The sequence below is a fragment of the Mustela lutreola genome, chromosome 11 (genome assembly GCF_030435805.1).
Source record: "Mustela lutreola isolate mMusLut2 chromosome 11, mMusLut2.pri, whole genome shotgun sequence".
In the NCBI taxonomy this organism is placed as follows: domain Eukaryota; kingdom Metazoa; phylum Chordata; class Mammalia; order Carnivora; family Mustelidae; genus Mustela; species Mustela lutreola.
The window spans coordinates 69638355-69658162 of record NC_081300.1 but is presented as its reverse complement, the minus strand read 5'-3'; the positions used below and the strand labels follow the sequence as shown (position 1 = coordinate 69658162).

Genomic DNA, 19808 nt, shown 5'->3' with positions numbered 1-19808 from the left:
TTCCAGGGATACCTAAAACCTAGACAACACTGTAAATGGCAACCCCTGGAGGGGAACAATTCCTGGCATCCCTGATTAGTGAAGCTTTTGAAAATGCTCATGGGTTTTTCTCTGATTCACAACCGAAGACCAGTTGTAAGCTTCTGTGGGACTTTTATTATTCTTCCTTACATTTTTGCATGTGTGCAAAGTTCTAAACTAATTTTTCCTCTCCATATTGGTTCTGAAAAGCTTCCCTGACTGATTGAGGTGCAGCACACTGGTCTGGCATTCTCCCAGCCCTAGGTTTTCATGAGTCAGGGAAAACGTGTGCAGTTCGAGAAGAAGCTTGTCAGACGTGCTCAACCCGCCATGGGCTAATTTATGAAGTCCTTCCCCCTATTCTTCTTTTCCCTCCACATTCCTACAGCATACTGCTTGTAACTTTATTTAGCCCTTACTTCATCTACCTGTGTTAGATATTGGTTAGAGTTCATTGTTTACACATCTGTGCTCTTCACTACCTTGAAACACTGCTGTCTGTCCCTGTTGTGCCTTCCCAGTGCTCCCATCACCATCGCAGCACTTAGCATGGTACTCTGAATCTCTGCTTTCCTGACCCTCCTCTTTTACCCTTCCACTCTTTGGTTCTCTCTCAATTCCTTTAGGCAGGAGAAAAACATGCGGCATCTTGTTGGTGAGGATAACTGGAAGCAATGGGAAGAAAGCCTACCTTCACATGATATGAGACCAGGAGTGCCCCCACAGATAGGTCTTAATTGGTCACAACCCTCCACTTCCTTGTGTCCTCTTATTGTGGACAGGCCCGGTCCAGTTTTAGTAAAGCAATTAGGAGAGAATGATACTGGGAATTTTACAACAGTTTAGTGGTGCAGTAGATTTCAAAATGAAAACAAGAGTAACTGATAACAGTGGTTGCTTTCTAGGGGGGAATCGAGTGGTTCAGGGATGGCAGGGAAAATCTCACTAACTTTATTTTACCTTTCGAACTTCTTACTATGTGATTGTATTAGCTAATAAAATAGATAAATAAAACCAAATACAAAAAGTAGATGTGAATACAAAGTAGATGTGAACTAAACTGATGCCATAGAAAATTCTGAAAGGATTAAAATATATTAAAAAATCAAAGTAGATCAGAAAGAGAGGTATGATTGTTTTTATTTTGTGTTAGAAACTGAAATGTTTCACCATTTGCTGGAAAAGTAATATAAAAATTAATTTTAGGGGGTGCCTGGCTGGCTCAGTCGGTGGAGCATGTCACTGTTGATCTCAGGATCTACACCATGTTGGGTGTAGATGTTAGTTAAAATTTTTTTTAAAAATTAAGTTTAGCCGTCTGCCTCTCATATAAAACTTATCCGTCCTCTCAACACCCAACTAGTTCTCTTTTGAGGTTTTCTTTTACTTTTTTCTTTTCCTCTTAGAATGAACTCAGGGCCAATTTAAAGTGAAAATTTGACTTCTGAGTGAATGTGTCTTTGCCATTCTGGGGTTGGGAGCGGAGGCCCTAAATGCCATCTCCTTCACCCTCTCCTTCCTGCCAGTGAGATTAGGCAGTTATAAACAGAGATTTGGAAGTCACACCTATAGAGACCTTCCACTTGAGAAACTCTTCATACCAAAGTCTTCGTACCACTTGAGAAACTCTTCATCCCTTTTCTGTTCATTTTATGGGACCTATCTCTATAGTCATTTCTGTACTTACAGTTATACTAGGTTCCTTTCGACACCTGCTAATACACTTTATAGAGACTCAGATTCAAGCAACTGACCTACATAGCAAATATATAAGAAGCAAGTTATCACATTTCTAATTCTGTATCTATTATCTCTTCATCTCTTTTTTGAAGAATCAGCAAACCCATGTCAAGTTTAGTACATCTAATAACACCATCATGTCATTGCCTGTAGGTTTCCTCCTACATGACACAAACCAAGAAACAGCTTTTTCATTTTTTAAAAAGATTTCATGAGGGCGCCTGGGTGGCTCAGTGGGTTAAGCCTCTGCCTTCGGCTCAGGTCCTGATCCCAGGGTCCTGGGATCGAGCCCTGCATCGGGTTCTCTGCTCAATGGGGAACCTGCTTCCCCCACCCTTTACCTACCTATTTGCTTACTTGTGATCTCTCTCTCTCTCTCTGTCAAAAAAATAAATAAAAACTAAAAAAAAAAAAAAAAAAGATGTCATTTATTTATTTGACACAGAGAGAGAGCCTACAAGCAGGGGGAGCAGCAGGCAGAGGGAGAGGCAGACTCCCTGCTGAACATGGAGCCTGAGGCAGGGCTCCATCCCAGGACTCTGGGATCATGACCTGAGCTAAAGGCAGATGCTTCTGAGCCACCAGGACACCCCCAACTTTTTCGTTTTTATAATTACTTCAAGTATGTGCTTGAATGTGTTTATATATGTGTGTTTTTTTAAAGTAAACTCTACCCCCAATTTGGGGCTCAAACTCATGACTCCAAGATCAGGAGTTGCATGCTCTACCTACTGAGCCAGTGCACCCCTGTTCATGTGTGTTTTATATGTCTGCCTTTAGCTACCACAGAATTAATAGTTAATCACTAAGGCATTTGAAAGTAGGAAAGTACCTGACATTTTTCTATTGAAAAGTATCTAAATATTTTAGAATATTTTATTTATTTATTTTTTAAAAGATTTTATTTATTTATTTGACAGAGAGAGATCACAAGTAGACAGAGAGGCAGGCGGAGAGAGAAAGAGAGAAGCAGACTCCCTGCTAAGCAGAGAGCCCGATGCGGGGCTCGATCCCAGGACTGTGAGATCATGACCTGAGCTGAAGGCAACAGCTTAATCCACTGAGCCACCCAGGCGCCCCTAGAATATTTTATAATTTATAAAGGTAATGGGGCGCCTGGGTGGCTCAGTGGGTTAAAGCCTCTGCCTTGGGTTCAGGTCATGATCCCAGGGTCCTGGAATCGAACCCTGCATTGGGCTCTCTGCTCAGCAGGGAGACTGCTTCTCCCTCTCTCTCTCTGCCTGCTTCTCTGCCTACTTGTGATCTCTGTCAAATTAATAAATAAAATCTTTAAAAAAAATTTATAAAGGTAAGCCAAATAAACTTGAAGTTTTTAAATACTCTTAAAATTTTTAATAATACACTTTATTTATTAATGTATCAAATATTATAATTCTACCATGTAATAAATATGAAAAATTATGAAGGTTATGTTTATATTCTTTGTCTTATATGTAGTCTACTTTATGTTCCTTTATTACCTTTCTAGTTTACAAACAAAAGTAATTTCATAATGAAACTTTCACCATACTGAAATAAAAGAAAGGAATAAGAAGAAATAAAAAGCATGTTGTTGTAAACATATCAAGTAATAAGACAAATTTTAACAGAATTTATAAGCAAATTAATAGGGAACTTCATATTTTTAGTATAACCTTATATAAGTTACACATGAATACATTCTCATAAATAAGTCAAAAACTACCCACCAAGGTATTTCACAACTTTGACTTTGCATTTAAAATAAACATAGGCGTGCGCGCGCACACACACACACACACAAGATGTACTGTCCAATATGGTAGCCACTAGGTACATGTGGCTATTAAGCACGTACAATGTGACTAATCTGAGTTGACATGTGCTATAAGAGTAAAATAGACACTGGATTGTGAAGATTTGGAATAAGACAAAAAGAATGTAAACTATCCCAATTTTACATTGATTACATATTGAAATGATAGTATTTTTGATATATAGGATCAAATAAAAGTATTGATTACCATTCTTTTTTTTTTTTTTTAAAGATTTATTTATTTATTTGACAGAGAGAGATTACAAGTAGGCAGAGAGGCAGGCAGAGAGAGAGAGGAGGAAGCAGGCTCCCTGCTGAGCAGAGAGCCCGATGCGGGACTCGATCCCAGGATCCTGAGATCATGACCTGAGCCGAAGGCAGCGGCTTAACCCACTGAGCCACCCAGGCGCCCTTGATTACCATTCTTAATTTCACATTTCTTTTTACTTTGTTTTTTTCTTTCTACTTTTTAAAATACATATACTAGAAAATTTAAAGTTATGTATGTGGCTTGTAATTGTATCTTACATTCTTTTCTTTTTTGTTTTTTTGGTTTATTTATTAATTTTTTAAAAAGATTTATTTTTATTTATCAGAGAAAAAGAGAGCACAGGGTGGATAGGGACAAAGGGAGAGGAAGAGAGAGAATCTCAAGCAGACTTCCCGCTGAGCATGGAGCCTGACATGGGGCTTGATCTTACAACCCATGAGATCATGACCAATGCCAAAACCAAAAGCCAGACACTCAATTGACTGAGCCCAGGCACCACTAAATCATCTTTTTAAAAATTATCTTTAAGAAAAATGCCACTTGGGTGCCTGGGTGGCTCAGTGGGTTGAGCTGCTGCCTTCGGCTCAGGTCATGATCTCAGGGTCCTGGGATCGAGTCCCGCATTGGGCTCTCTGCTCAGCGGGGAGTCTGCTTCCTCCTCTCTCTCTCTCTGCCTGCCTCTCTGCCTACTTGTGATCTCTCTGTCAAATAAATAAATAAAATCTTTAAAAAAAAAAAAAAGAAAAATGCCACTTAAAAATGTGGTTAAAATATATATATAACATAAAATTTATCATTTTGACTATTTTTAATGTATAGTTCATTTCCATTGTTGTAAAACCATTTAAGTTCATTTCCATTGTTGTAAAACCATCACCACCATCAAGCTATAGAACTTCTTCATCTTCCCAAACTGAAGCTTCATATCTATTAAATAACTCCCCATTTCTCTCCCTAGCCCCTGGTAACCACCATCCTACTTTTCTTCTATAACTTTGATTAAGTGCTTCATATAAGTGAAATCATACAATAGTTACTCTTCTGTGACTGGGCTTACTTTCATTTAGCATAGTGTCCTCAAGGTTCACACATGTTGTAGCATGTTTCAGAATTTCCTTCATTTTTATGACTAAATAATATTACATTGTCTATGTATGCTACATTTTGTTCATCCATTCATCCATTGATGGACATTTGGGTTGCTTCTATCTTTTGGCTATTATGAATTATACTGCTATTGACATGGGTGTACAAATATCTGTTTGAGTTTCTGCTTTCAGTTCTTTGGGGTATATACCTAGAAGTGGAATTGCTGGATTATATGGTTATTCTATCTTTAATTTTAAGAGGAACTTCCATACTATTTCCTTCCTTTCTTCCTCTCTTTATTTCTTTCTTTCTTTCTTTTGGATTTGGGGAGGGACAGAGGGAGAGAGACAAGCAGACTCCTGGCTGATCACAGAGCCTGACAGACATAGGGCTCTTTCCCAGGACCCTGAGATCATGACCTGAGCCAAAGTCAGATGCTCAACTGACTGAATTTGCCTGGGCACCCCCATACTATTTTCCATAGAAAATGTATCATTCTACATTCCCATCAGCAATGCTTAGAGTTTCAGTTTCTCCATGTCATCCCTAATACTCTTCCATTTTTTATTTTTTATTTTTTTAAATATTTTATTTATTTATTTGAGAGAGACAGAAAGCATGATGGGGGTGGAGGGTCAGAGGGAGAGGGAAAGCAGACTCCCTGCTGAGAAAGAAGCCCAATGCAAGGGCTCTCAGGGCTCTCAGGACCTGTGATGGTGACCTGAGCTGAATGTAGACACTTAACTGACTGAGTCACCCAAGTGCCCCATCAATACTTTTATTTTCTGTTTGGTTTAAAAAAAAAAAAAAAGCCATCCTAATGGGTATGAAATAATATGTGATTGTGGTTTTGATTTGCATTTCCTTAATAATTAGTGATGTTGAGAATCTTTTCATTTGCTTATTTGGCCATTTGTGTATCTTTGAAGAAAGTCCTTCACAGAGTTTTTTTGTTTTTGTTTTTTAGTAAGTGTTACCATTTTTTTTTTAACATTTTATTTATTTGTTTGATAGAGATCACAAGTAGGCAGAGAGGCACTCAGAGAGAGAGAGGAAAAGAAGCAGGCTCCCTGCTGAGCAGAGAGCCTGATGCGGGGCTCGATCCCAGGACTGTGAGATCATGAGCTGAGCTGAAGGCAGAGGCTTTAACTCACTGAGAAACCCAGGCACCCCTTCACAGAGTTTTTAATCAGGTTGTTTTGTTGTTGTTGAATTGTAGAGATTCTTTATATATTCTGGATTATTAACCACTTAACAGATATAATGACTTACAAATATTTTCTCTTATTTCATGGGTTGTCTGTTCACTCTCTTGGTAGTATTCTTGGATGTACAATTTTAAATTTGATAAAGTCCAGTTTATCTGTTTTTTCTTTTGCTGCCTCTGTTTTGATGTCATATCTAAGAAATTCTTGTCAAATCCAATGTCATGTGCATCCCCCTGTGTTTTCTTCTGTGAGTTTTGTGGTTTTAGCTCTTCAATCCTTTTTTTTTTCCTTTTTTAAGCTTTTCTCTTTTATTTTCTTATTTTTTTATTTATTTTAAGCAAACTTTACCCTCATGGGGTTTGAATTCAACAACTCTGAGATAAAGAGCTGCATGTTCTACTCATTGAGCCAGCCAGGTGCCCCTCTTCAATTCATTTTGAGTAATTTTTGTATATGACATAAGGATCCAACTTCATTCTTTTACATGCAGGTATTCAGTTTTTTCAGCACCATTTACTGAAAGACTTTCTTTTATGCATGAATGCTCTGGACACCCTTGCTGAAAACCATTTGGTCATATAGGTAAAAGTGTATTTCTGGGCTCTCCATTCTATTTCTTGACCTATATGTCTGTCTTTACACCAGTACAACATGCTTTGATGGCTGTAACTTTGTAATAAGTTTCGAAATCTGAAGTGTGAGTGTCCAAAGTCCTCCAAATTTGTTTTTCTTTTTCAAGATTATTTTGGCATTTTGGGAGCCTTTGAAATTCCATATGAATTTATGAATTTCTGCTCCAAAAAATGTCATTAGGATTTTCACAGTGATTGTACCCCATCTATAGATTTTTTGGGGGTAGTACTGATATCTTAACAATATTAAATCTTTAGTTTAGGAACACGGTATATCTTTTTATGGTTTTATCATTTTAGGTCTTGCTTGAGTAGGTCTTTTCAATACTGAAGTTATAAGCAACATTTTCTGTATTTGCTTTTAATAAGTTTAGAATTTTGCTTTTTACAGCAAAATTATGCCAAAATTACGCTTTTCCTTCTTAAACTAGCTGGGATTTTTTTTTTTTTTTTTTTTTTTTTTTTTTTTTTTTTTTTTGGTGTGAGAATGTTTTCCCATTCTGTTGGTACTACTTGAATTTTCTGCCCTGTCCTGCTAATTCGAATGACACTTTTATCATAAGTTATAGCCCCATAGCCCCATACATACATAGGTTTGTCTTCAGACTTGCTGTTCTATTTCACTGATCCATATGTGTACTTCCATATTACTGCTGTAATGTGTTAATTGATCTAACTGTATTGTGTTTTGCTGTCTGGAAGGGCAACTCCTTTCCCCTCATAGTTCTTTTATTTTTATTTTTTTAAAGGTTTTCCTATACTTTTTCTCTTCTAGGTGACCATTAGAATCAGTTTACTAAGTTCCAATAGACATACCATTGGAATTTGGAATGGGATTGCATTGACTTGATAAAATAATCTCAGGAAAATTGACATTTTTACATTTTGAAGAAAAATTATTTCTAGTTTCTGTATTTCTGTTGTCACCATGGCCTCTGGAAAATTTCCTGTTTACTTAAATTATATCGAGATTGCCACTGTAAAGCAGTTCTGTTCTATAGAACTTTCTGTGATGATGAAAATGTTTTATATCTGTGATGTCTAATATATGGGTACTGAACACTGAAATATGGCTAATACTACTGAGGAACTGAATTTTAAATTTTATTTAATTTTGATTAATTTAAATTTAAATGGTCACATGTGGCTAATGACCTAATGACTACTGTAATTGTACGCTTTGGGATACATGAGTAACTGTGTAATTGAGCACTTTTGTAGATAGTAGAGGTAGGTAGCAAAAGAATTATTGATACCTACTGGGTGAAGGACACTGAGTAAAGCATTGCAGTGCAGAGTCTAAAAACCATAATATTAATACAAATGAATTCCTGAAGAACTTAAACCCAGACCATGTACAGGACAAATTGTTTACAAACATTTACGCTGTCAGAAAAATACAATTACAAAAACACGAAAAGCCCCATACATACATAGGTTTGCTCAAGAAAGAAAGGTCATATCTGATTAAAGGAGTAGGAAAGTCTTTATGGATGAAGTAACTTTTAGAGAGTGGGATGCCTGGGTGGCCTTTTTCTTCGGCTCAGGTCATGATCCCAGGGTCCTGGGATTGAGTCCTGCATGGGACTCCTTGCTCAGCAGGGAGTCTGCTTCTTCCTTGGCCTGTCACTCCCCCTGCTTGTGCATGCATTTGCACACACACTCTCTGACAAAAAAAGTAAGGAAGGAAAGAAAGAAAGACTTTTAGAGATTAACCTTGAAGGAATTATTCTAAGTTTAAAAGAGAAAAAGTCATAAAAGATTTTTGTTTTCTGAAGTGTAAGAAATAGTGAAGAGGAAAAAGAATGAGGTGTTTGGAGAATGTAACTATTAGTTTCATAGGGCTGCTGTAACAAATTACCACAAACTTGATGGCCTAAAACATTAGAAATCTATTCTTTCACTAGAGGCCAGAAGTCCAAAATCAGTGTCATTGGGCTGACATACAGATGTGGGTAAACCCAAATTTCTTTTGGAGATTCTAGGGGAAATTCTGTTCTTTGCCCCTTCCAGCTTTTTTTTTTTTTTTTAAGATTTTGTTTATTTATTTATTTGACAGATAGAGATCACAAGTAGGCAGAGACGCAGGCAGAGAGAGAGGAGGAAGCAGGCTCTCTGCCGAGCAGAGAGCCCGATATGGGGCTCGATCCCAGGACTCTGGGATCATGACCTGAGCTGAAGGCAGAGGCTTTAACCCACTGAGCCACCCAGGTGCCCCGCCCCTTCCAGCTTCTTATGGCTGCTGACTTCATTGGCTTATGGCCATATTACTCCAGTCTCTGCTTAAGTGGTCACATTGTCATCTTTATCTATGTTCAAATTTCCCTCTGCTTCTCTCTTATAACTATACATGTGATGATATGTAGGGTCTACCTGGATAATTCACGATAACCTCTCTATCTCAAAATCATTAATCATACCCGCAAAGATCTGCCCCCACCTTTTTTTTTTTTTTAAGATTTTATTTATTTATTTGAGAGAGAGAAATCACAAGTAGATGGAGAGGCAGGCAGAGAGAGAGAGAGAGGGAAGCAGGCTCCCTGCTGAGCAGAGAGCCCGATGCGGGACTCGATCCCAGAACCCTGAGACCATGACCTGAGCAGAAGGCAGCGGCTTAACCCACTGAGCCACCCAGGTGCCCCCCCCCCCGCCGCCCTTTACCATAAAAGGTTCTAGGGACATCTTCAGGCAGCTGATTTTTCAGCCTACTACAGCAATCCACTTTGGCTGGAGTAGAAGATGCCTGTGGCAGTAGGAATGGTAACAGCTGTCAGTCACTAAATGACTTGTATATGTCTGATGCTGTACCAGGTGCTGTATCTGTGCTATTCCATTTACTCATTACAAGAATTCTGTGTAGGCATTAGATGAGAGAAGAATCTAAGGTGACTATGTTTTCCACCTTTCATGACTGGGAAATGGTGATTAATAGAAATTGAAAAGTCATGAGGAAAAATTGGTTACAAAGGGAAAAAAAAAATGAACTCAGCTTTGGCTGTCTTTATTTTGAGTCCTACTAAGTTATGCCAAAAAGGGTCAACCCCAGAAGAAGCCTAAGAACCCTATGTAGAGATCTCCTGCAATTTTCAACTTGTGTTTTCCCCTTTGAAATGAAGAAATAAATTATAAGGAACACTAAATTTGAAATCAGGAGACCTGGGTTTAAGACTTACACTTACTGTGTGAACTGAACAAGTCATTTCACTTCTCTGAACTTCAGTTTCTACATCTGTCAAAGAGGAATAAAAACCCCTTCCTGCACTCACACAGTTATTTGTAGGGAATAAATAAGATCGTCTTTGTGATGCTCTTACTGCAGTATATGGTCTATTGTAAGCATTTAAGTGTAAAAAAGCAAAATTATTAATATGTCAGATGTTTTAATTTTGAGGTGATATATCTTAAAGCTATCCAGATTCTAAGCAACAGTTAACATTAGTTTTAAATGTCCATTTATTCGCTGCCTTTCTCATTGTTCAAACTTGCACCACTTAAGTATCTTAAGCACCACCCAAGACCAAGTCCCTCTCTTTCTAAGTGGGTGACCTAAATTCTACCTTGTAGAAATAATTATGGCCGTCAAATATGAATCACTCGACTTCCTATTCCCATATTTTAAAATGTACATATATCTATATCTACTTTTACTTCCTTCCAGGCCTCAAGTAATATCCCATCTTTTGTCCAGAGCGAATGTATCTTTCTGTATGTGCTTGTGATGCAGTTTCCTCCATCCTGAGCTCAAGGTCACATAGTCAATGCCCTGGGTGGACATCTTCATTTGGATATCTCACTTCTAATTCAGAATCCTTCCCACGATGCTACTAACACTCACTCCCTCAGCTTCCTCTGTTTCTTATCTTGGTCAATGCCATTACCAGAAACTTGGAGAATTTTTGTCCCTTTTTACTCCTTTATTTGCCATAGTGTTCATTCACTAAGTAATTCATTCAAACACTAACATAATTAAGTTATGTTAGTGTTTGGCTCAAGCATTTGTTCTCTCTCTCCTCAGTCCTCTGCCTTATTAGTCCTCTCCTCTCTAACTTCACTGCTTCTCTTTTTCTTGCTCAGATCAGTTCTCTCTGAAATAGCCTCATTGCTCCTTGTCTTATTCCTGTCCAGTCTACCCTTTACTCTGCGGCCATAGGGATCTGTCTAAAACAAATCTGCTTTTAGATCCTTTCCGTGGCATTCCACTACAGTACAAAGTCCAAATTCATGTACTGCATCCTTTTGTCACTTATTCTCCCATCCAAGTACTAACCAGGCCCAGCTCTGCTTAGCTTCTGAGATTAGACGAGATTGATCACATTCCAGGTAGTAGGGCTGTAGAAAGTTACCAAGTTCAGAGAACTATTCCCAGTTCTCTGGAGGTACTCTGCTTTGTAACCCTGTGCCTGTGCTCCTTTTGCCTAGAATGTTCTCCCTGCAACTTCAGTTTCTAATGACATTTGCCTGGTGAAGCTCTTCTCATCTTGCACTAATTAGTGTAAGCTTCACATCTTCTTTGAAGCCTTGCCAGGCTTCCCCAGGAAGAGCTAATAAGATCTTTTTGGAACCTCTGCTGTACCCTATACATGACTGTCATTTCATCTGTAACTAGTTTGTTTCCCCCTACCAGATCCACACACGGGAATGTGTCTTGAGCACCTTTGTACTGTTCATGCACGATATTATCTGGCACAGAGAAGATGCCCCAAAAATGTTGTTTAATAACTGAATTAATTCTAGAGATCTTAAAGTTATATGATGCTTTAGAACATATGGAGAAAGGGAGAATTGATATAATAACTTTTGGAGATTAATGGAAATACATGGTTATGACTCAAAGAAGAATACATATTTAGCTCCTAAGTAGAGATAGCCATGGTCCAGAACCCTGGTGACAAAAATCAGGAAATCAAGAAAGCAAATAAATGAACAAACCTTTCATAAATCCCACTAAAACATGAGGCACTTCCCAACATATAAAAGAGCTCATAGCTCTGCTGGAGTTGGAGGGAAGTGTTCTCTTTAAGAATTCACTTTCTTGGGGTGCCTGGGTGGCTCAGTGGGTTGGACCTCTGCCTTCAGCTCAGGTCATGATCTCGGGGTTGGTCCTGATCTCGGGGTCCTGGGATCAAGCCCTGCGTCAGGCTCTCTGCTCAATGGGGATCCTGTTTCCCCCGCTCTCTCTCTCTGCCTTTCTGCCTACTTGTGATCTCTCTGTCAAATAAATAAATAAAATGTTTTTTAAAAATTCACTTTCTTACTGCTCATTCATCCTCATGTTAACTTGAGCTACATTTATGCTAATAGCATTTATTTTGTAACCCCTGTTGACTTATCTTTCATTGTACCAAAAAAAAAAAAAAAAAAAAAAAGGATAAATGTTTAGGGAGAAGAATCAAAACTAACATGAGTGCTATAACTTACTTATAGGGATGCACACCCTCTCTGAACCATAACAGTTCTTTCTTAATCTGGGAACATCCAAATCCAAAGATTCCATGCTTAACACTTGATTATAAATCTATACTGGTAAAGACTGGTTTTCTAAAGGGAAAACATTTTGTCAGATCTGACCTGACAAATAATTTTGAAGTAAGCAAAATTCACTGCATGCTCATCTCACCCCAAGCACATAAAGTACTCACAGTATTTCCTGCTTGCCTGGGGCTGCCTCCTCCCCCCCCTTGGCTCCCTACACAGATCTATCTCCTAATGCCAAGTAAGTACTGTATCCTTCCTATATTGAAACTTACCTGTCTGCTTTCCAAAGCCTGTGAGGCCCAGGTTTCAGCAGGCTGCCACTTGGAGAACATTTGATGAGTTAATCTACACTAACATCATATTGAGTAATAATTCCAGGGGAATTTATATTTTTAACAGGACTGTAGTAGAGGGGGTACCTGGAGAGCTCAGTTGGTTAAGTGTCTGCCTTTGGCTGAGGTCATGATCTCAGCGTCCTAGGAGCCTAGGAGTGGGGAGCCTGCTTGTACCCTCTCCCTCTGACCCTCCTTCCTGTTTGTGCTCTGTCTCTCTGTCTCTCTCACTCACTCAAATAAATAAATGAAATCTTTTTTAAAAATTAAAAAAAATTTTTTTTAAAGGAGTGTATTGGATAAATAACACTTAACCCTAAGAGCCAATCCAATAAAGGGACATTTCTCGCTGTCCCATATATCTTCCATGTCTTTTCGTGATTTAGTGTCTCTAAGCATGCTGAACCTTCTGCCTATAAATCTATACTGGTATACTGAACTTTCTTACCCTACCCCTTCACCATCTCCAGTCTAGTAAACTCCTACTCATTATTTAAGACCCAGCTCAGTGTCCCTCTTTTGCTAAGAAGGCTTTTCTAAATTTCCCAGGCTGAGTTGGTTACTCCCTGTTGACTTTTTTTTATAAAGAGGGGAGGAGAAAAGGAAGAAGGAGAGAGAGTATCTTAAGCAGGCTACATGCCCAGCAACCAACCTGACACAGAGCTTGATCTTGCAGCCCTGCGATCATGACATGAGCCCAAATCAAGAGTCCTATCCTTAACCAAATGAGCCACCTAGCCACCCCACTCCATCTTGACCTTTATAAAATTTTGCATACTTGCTCTTAATTTCTTTTACTTCATATGTATTCTTCAGCTGACTTCAAGGTGACTTCTGCCCCTACAAATTCAATGCACTTTATAACTCCCATGTGGCTAAATCAAGTGGATATATATCTGTCCTCATCTTTCTTGACCTCTCAGCAACTGACACTATGGATCACCATCATTATCTCTCTTATTTTCTCCACTCCTTCTTGGAACTCTCTTCCCTTGGCTTTCTTTACATGATAGACAGCTCGTCTTCTTTTATCTCTCTCTCTCAATCTCCTTAGTTGGCTTATGTTCCACATAATCTCTAAATGTTAGAGTTCCTTAAGGCTATGTCTTGGACCCTTTCCCTTTTCACGCTCTGATCTCTCAATAAGCAAACTCTTCCACGCCCCTGGTATTAATTAGCCTCCATATGCTGATGGCTCTCAAATTTACATTCTCATCACAGACCTCTCTCCTGGGCTCCAGACTTCCATATACAGCTGCCTATTCAATATGTCCACTTGGGATTACACATGTGGTCCAAACTTTGCAAGTTCAAAATTCCCATTTTTCTCTACCTGAGAGAATAGTACCTTCATCCATGAATTTAGCTAACCCAGAAGATGGGAGTCACTATTGGCTTACCTACCTGTTCTTTACTGTCATATCCATTTGGCCATCCTTCTGACTCTACCTTCTAAATATTTCTCTCACTGTTGACTTCTCTTTATTTGTACTGTCACCCAAGTTATCACCTGACTACTACAGTAGTATGACTCATCATTCTGCGGCCACTTACTTGATGCCGCCTGTACCTTTCTACACTGCAGATTACTCTTTGAATATTCACTCATCCATTTATTCATTGAGAAATATTTATTGAGCCCCTACTATCTGCAAGTCATGACCAAGACAGGCATGTCCTTGATATCCTGGAACTTTATTAAGAACTTAAGATTGGGGGACCTAACTTAACTGGAATGAAGGTAGGGAACATTTCTTCGAGGAAATAATTTTTCATCTGAGATATGAAGAATGAATACAAATTTACGAGGCAAACGAGGTTGAGGGGAAAGAGCATTTTAGGTAGAAGGAGCATCGTATGCGAAGGTCTAGAGTCAGGAAGAAGTCAGCTCTGAGAAAACTGAGAGGACAGAGAGTGACAGATCAAGTGAGGAGGTGAGGGTAGTACTGCTGGGCAGAGCTAGGCTCTGGGGTGTAGTGATTCTAACTGAGAGGTATTCATGGGCCTGGAAGCCCCCTCAAATAGCCTGCAATAGTGGATGAGTGTGTGAGTTGCAGGTGTGAGCATTCTGAGAAGAAAGGTCATAGCCTTCATCAGGGTCTTATAGCCAACATGTGACACCTCTCCCCCCCTCGAAATATAAAAAAAGCCACTGATGTGTATGGGGAAACCAAGTATCGACTTTGGACTTTGTCCTAAAATCAGTGAGATTCCATTGGAAATTATTAAGCAGAAAGTAGCACAGCTAGATTGTAAAATCCACAAGGCAGGGATTTTTATCTTCTTTGTTCACTGATGTGTCCCGAGCACCTACAGTAGTACCATGCACAGAGCTAGCAGTCAAGAAATAATTGCTGGATGAATGAATGTTTATTGTGGCTACTGAATAGCTATCTGTTATATAGTATTGTATTATACTCATGTGCTTAATGCCTCTTTATTATAATACTTGATCCTTGAAAACTACTGGGTCTTATTCATCTTTTTATCACTAGAGATATGGTCCTAGTACCTAGCACAGTACCTGACTTAAATTCAGCTTCAAAATGCATTCATTCATGCCGCCAGTAATTTAAGAGCATCTACCAGATGTCAGAAACTGGGAATACAACAATAACTAAGATAACTGTCACTAACCCAGAAGAGTATATCCTCTGGATGAGAAGACTGGCAAGTAGCCTAATAATACTATGTAGTAATTGCCACAAATGGGTAAGAACAAAACATAGCCCTAGAGGTGTCACAGAAGGCCAGTGGGCAGAATAAAGTCCAGGGCTGACCCTGGGCCTGGTGAGGAAGAGAAAAGGAGAGCACAGGAGTGGGCATTAAAGGCAAAGTCCAAAGGGTTGTGAAGAGCCATTTGGAGAACTGCGAGTGGCTCAGTGAGTCTGGGGCAAGATGAAGCAACAAAGGGGGATGAGGGCCAAACAGAGTCTGATTTTATCCCAAGGACAATGGAAAATCATTAGTGGATGGGTGACAAATCAGAAAAATGACATGGTCAGATTTAATAGAAGCTCACTTAGATTCCAGAGTAGAGAATGGATTGGAGAAGCAGTAGTGGTGGGAGTTCAAGACTTAGTACTTGGGATAGATGATATTGGCCTGGGCTAAAGTAGAAACAGTGGCAATAGAGAAAAATGGATGGATTTGACAGCTATTAAGGAGGTAGGATCAACAGGAATTAGTGATTAGGTACATGTTAGGGTGAGAACGATGGAGTAGCCATGGATGAGTCCCAGGCTTTTAACGTGGACTCCCGCAGGGGACTCACCAAGAGTGAGAACAAAGATTGGGAGCTGGCATAGAGAAGCAGATGACAAATTCTAATTTGGACAAATTGCTTTTGACTTTTCTTAACATCCATGTGGAAACTTTTAGTAGGTAATTGATTACACACATGGATCGAGTTCAAAAGGAAGGTCTAGGCTGAATATATAGAAGTGTAAGTCTTTGGTTATAAATGGTAACTGATTCCCAGGAGCCATACATGAATGTGGAGAAGGAGAAAAGATGGTCAAAGACAGAACTCTAGGAGAACATTCAGGTAACAAACATGTGTTTTTTTAGTAAATGAATAAAGGAATACACGATGAATGGAATAATTTAGATGAAGGGATCCCTTCTCGTGCTTTCAAATACTGCTACCAAGTCGGCTAGGTCACTTATCTGTGCTTAAGGCAAAACCTGTTCTCTGGCTTCTCAAAAGAATATGTTACCGAACAAAAAATGGGAAGTAGGGAAATACCATATAGCAGAAAACATATCTTCAGGGTTTTTTCAGACATACATATAGATACTTCTGAGGTTCTATTGGTAAATGGATCATAGTAGCCTCTTGTTAGCCCATATACAAGGAACACTTTAAAGGCTGTTTAAAATATAATATGACATGCAGTAGAAATCATTTGATGATCCCCCATTGTTGCTTAAATCACCAAGATAATCTGTCTAGACTGCCTGATCACTGGCTCTTTGATTGCCTGGTTGGCTTTGGCATCAAATATGCCAACTCAGCCAGTTGGAATACACCCAAAAAATGTTTGTATGGATAAATATTTTTGTTTATATAGTTCATATGGATTATTCGTCTTTGTTAGAAAGTGGCCTCTGACTGATCACTTACTTGCTTTTGAACCCACTAGTTTCCCATAACCCGCTGAGAGTTCCCAGGCCTCACTGATTGCCTTGAGATTGGATACATTATTAAAGATGTTTTGATTAACTCACTGCAATAAATTTACAGTTCTGAAACTTGTAATAAAACTCTGGTTTACTTTTAAGTAAAGAAGAAAAAGAAAACAAAACTATTAAACCATCAGACCAACTTGTCACTCTAGGATTTGTACATCCATCTTTCTTCCTTTCTTCTCCATATACCCAAACTTGATTGAAGTATGGGAGATTTGGTTTGAATGGAAAGTATGCCCAAGCAACATTTCTAGAAAAACTGAATTTTACCAAGTGCTCTTTCTTACAGCCACACTTTAACAAATTCATCTTGTAGATAAAGAAATTGGTTTTTTGTGCTTTGGGTTTTATGGTGCTATTTCTTTTCCTTTCCAGCAGGCCATTTCAAATTTTTGCATATCTAAGCAAACCAGTTATTTGATGAGCAGCTCTATTTATTTTCTCAGAGTTTTATTGTTCTATATAATCGGTGTGTTAGTTTAAGCCAAAGAGAATTTGTGGCTTTTGAGATCAGAAATTCAAATTCTTTCTAAAACTAAAAAACTAAAACTAAACTTACATTAGCCATTCGTAGACCCAGTCTGTGGTTCTAAATGGTACTTAAGTGTTTTAATGACATTCCTGCTATTTTGTAGTAGTAACATATCAATAGTAACAATAGCCTGTAACAGAAAAAAGGATAATGTTGGAAACTCTACTAGATATTCTAATGTGTCTTAAAAATATATGTTTTATTCCATTTTCCTACCAAAGAAAGAACAGAGGACATTGAAAAACCTTTCCTCCCATCTAGTGGCTGGAAAATAGAAAAACTCTGTGTTTCTTGGAATTCTAGGCATTAAGGATTGTCTGACAGATTATAATACAGCCATTTGTTTACTTAGTTAAGCAAAAATAACCTTTAAAGTCTTTACCAAAGCTGAACCCAATGGGAAAATACATATTCATGATGATTTACTGATTAACTTCATCAATAATGTATACTTCTCTTCCAGCAGGAAGAACAGCCATGGTCCTTACTAATTCATTAATCTGAACTCATGATTAAAAAGGCTGTATATTTCTGCTTACTGAAATTGGGACTGCAGTTATATTTGCTTCTAAAGCAATCATTGGGGTGCCTGGGTAGCTCAGTGGGTTAAAGCCTATGCCTTCAGCTCAGGTCATGATCTCAGGATCCTGGGATGGAGCCCTGCATCAGCTCTCTGCTCCGCAGGGAGCCTGCTTCCTTCTCTCTCTCTCTGCCTGCCTCTCTGCCTACTTGTGATCTCTGTCTGTCAAATGAATAAATAAAATCTTTAAAATAAATAAATAAATAAATAAAGCAATCAGTGCCCTAGATCTGTCCTGACCCTAATTGCTCCTTGTTGGCCCCACACCTTGACCACTCTTCCCTTAAGAGTTGGTTGTGCTGAATTCACCGAAGAGAGCCAAGAAACTGTCCCTGAAACTGGCTGCCTCCAGGACCTCAGCTCCTGAAACTTGGAATGCCAGAGTCTGATACTGGCAGCAGGGCCAAACCAACCCACAGGAAAGCAGGTTTAGATCCGTTATGCAGCTAGAAGGATTAATGGTTGGTCTACCTGTCTTGTATATGCCTTATGCAGACGTCAAAACCTCTGCTGAAATGTGCCTCTCTGGTGATTCTCACAGATTCAAAGAATGAATTTTGCGTACAGTCAGCAAAGTTCTGAGATCTCCAGGAAGAAGAGGAAGGTCAGCGAACCAGTGAAAGTCTTCATCCCTGACAGAAAATGAAACTTGGATGTCTTCACTGCATTTACTCTAAAATGATTTTATTTTGCAACAAACATGCATGAAGTGTCTTAAATAGGAAAGTTTAAGTTCCTATCACCAAAACCGTTTACTGAATTTGTTGCTCAACTTTTTTAGTCAGTTTACTAAGTGCTCAATTACCAGGTAGGACATGGATTCACTTTGCCTAAAGGAAACAAGGTCACCAGGGCTGCCTTGAGATAGCAATACTTCAAGGCTGAGTTAGAGACGAGACGCCCTTTATATCTGTAAAAGAACCACAGCAGCTATTTTGAAAAGAAATAAGCTGTTGTTCTCAAAAGGAAGGAGGGTTTTCCTTGCATAACTAAACTCCCCAGGTCTTTAGTCTACTGTGAAATGTTGTAACTTGTTGTAACCTGTGTACTGGAATCCCTCTATCGCTTTATTAGAATTCCCACAGAATTGCATAGGTTGTATGTGGTGGTGCTTATGCAGGTGTGATTTTTATGTTAACTCCAATTACAAGATCGATCAACGAAGTGTTGGACCAAAATGTCCTCTCCCTGTAAAGTTCCTTGAATCTGGCCCTCCACCCCATTCTGTTGGCCACCTGAGACAGGACTTCTGAAGTCTCATGTTGAATGCTTCCCGACAAACACTTCAGTTTATCAGTTTATCAGTCTGTAACCTGCAGGTGATGTTATTAGTTCCCTTCTTATTCTGGGACATTTGATAAACTCCATAATGATTAGTATTAGACACATAATACAGGACTTTGAAGTGTTTTTATTATTTAATAACAAAGAATTTAAAAATTTAATTTAAATGGACAGGACCAGTAGGTTAAATGTTGAATGTATATGCTTTCCAATTAAATAAAACCAAAACACAAGGCTTTTTTTTTTTTAACTCTTTTTTTTATTCTTCACTTAGTTTGGTGTTTCTTCAAATGGAGTAAGGACATCTGCACCTGGAGTGCTCATTAAAATATGGATTATTGGGCCTATTCCATTTCTCTGAAATCAAAATCTCAGGGGGTGGGGTCCTGTGGAGAACTCCCAGGATTCTAATGCACATGAAAGAATCCTGGACCTCTGACTCAGACTAAGAGGAGAATCTCTGGGGCCAGACATGTACTTTAGCCAGCAGAAGGCTGCGGGTTATCATAACAGAGAGGAAAGTATGAGAAAGCCTGCCTGTCCAGCACTACCCTTTGCCAGACTGATCTAGGGCCTGCCAGGGAGGAGCATTTTCCCCTCTCCCAGCATGATAAATATACTCACATAGGCTTACTCGGCAAGGAGGAGGGAAAGGTAT

At 38.9% G+C, this 19808-nt stretch overlaps 1 protein-coding gene across 5 annotated transcripts in view; it reads left to right on the top strand.

The window, feature by feature from the left end:
* HORMAD2 (HORMA domain containing 2) overlaps positions 1-19380 on the top strand; it is a 96474-nt gene extending 77094 nt beyond the window's left edge. For all 5 annotated transcript variants that reach the window (XM_059140222.1, XM_059140225.1, XM_059140224.1 and 2 more), the window contains one exon: positions 18408-19380. In XM_059140222.1, the coding sequence (XP_058996205.1) occupies positions 18408-18512 (105 nt within the window). In that variant the 3' untranslated portion in view covers positions 18513-19380. The remainder of the gene's footprint in view (positions 1-18407) is intronic.
* Positions 19381-19808: the final 428 nt, after the last annotated feature.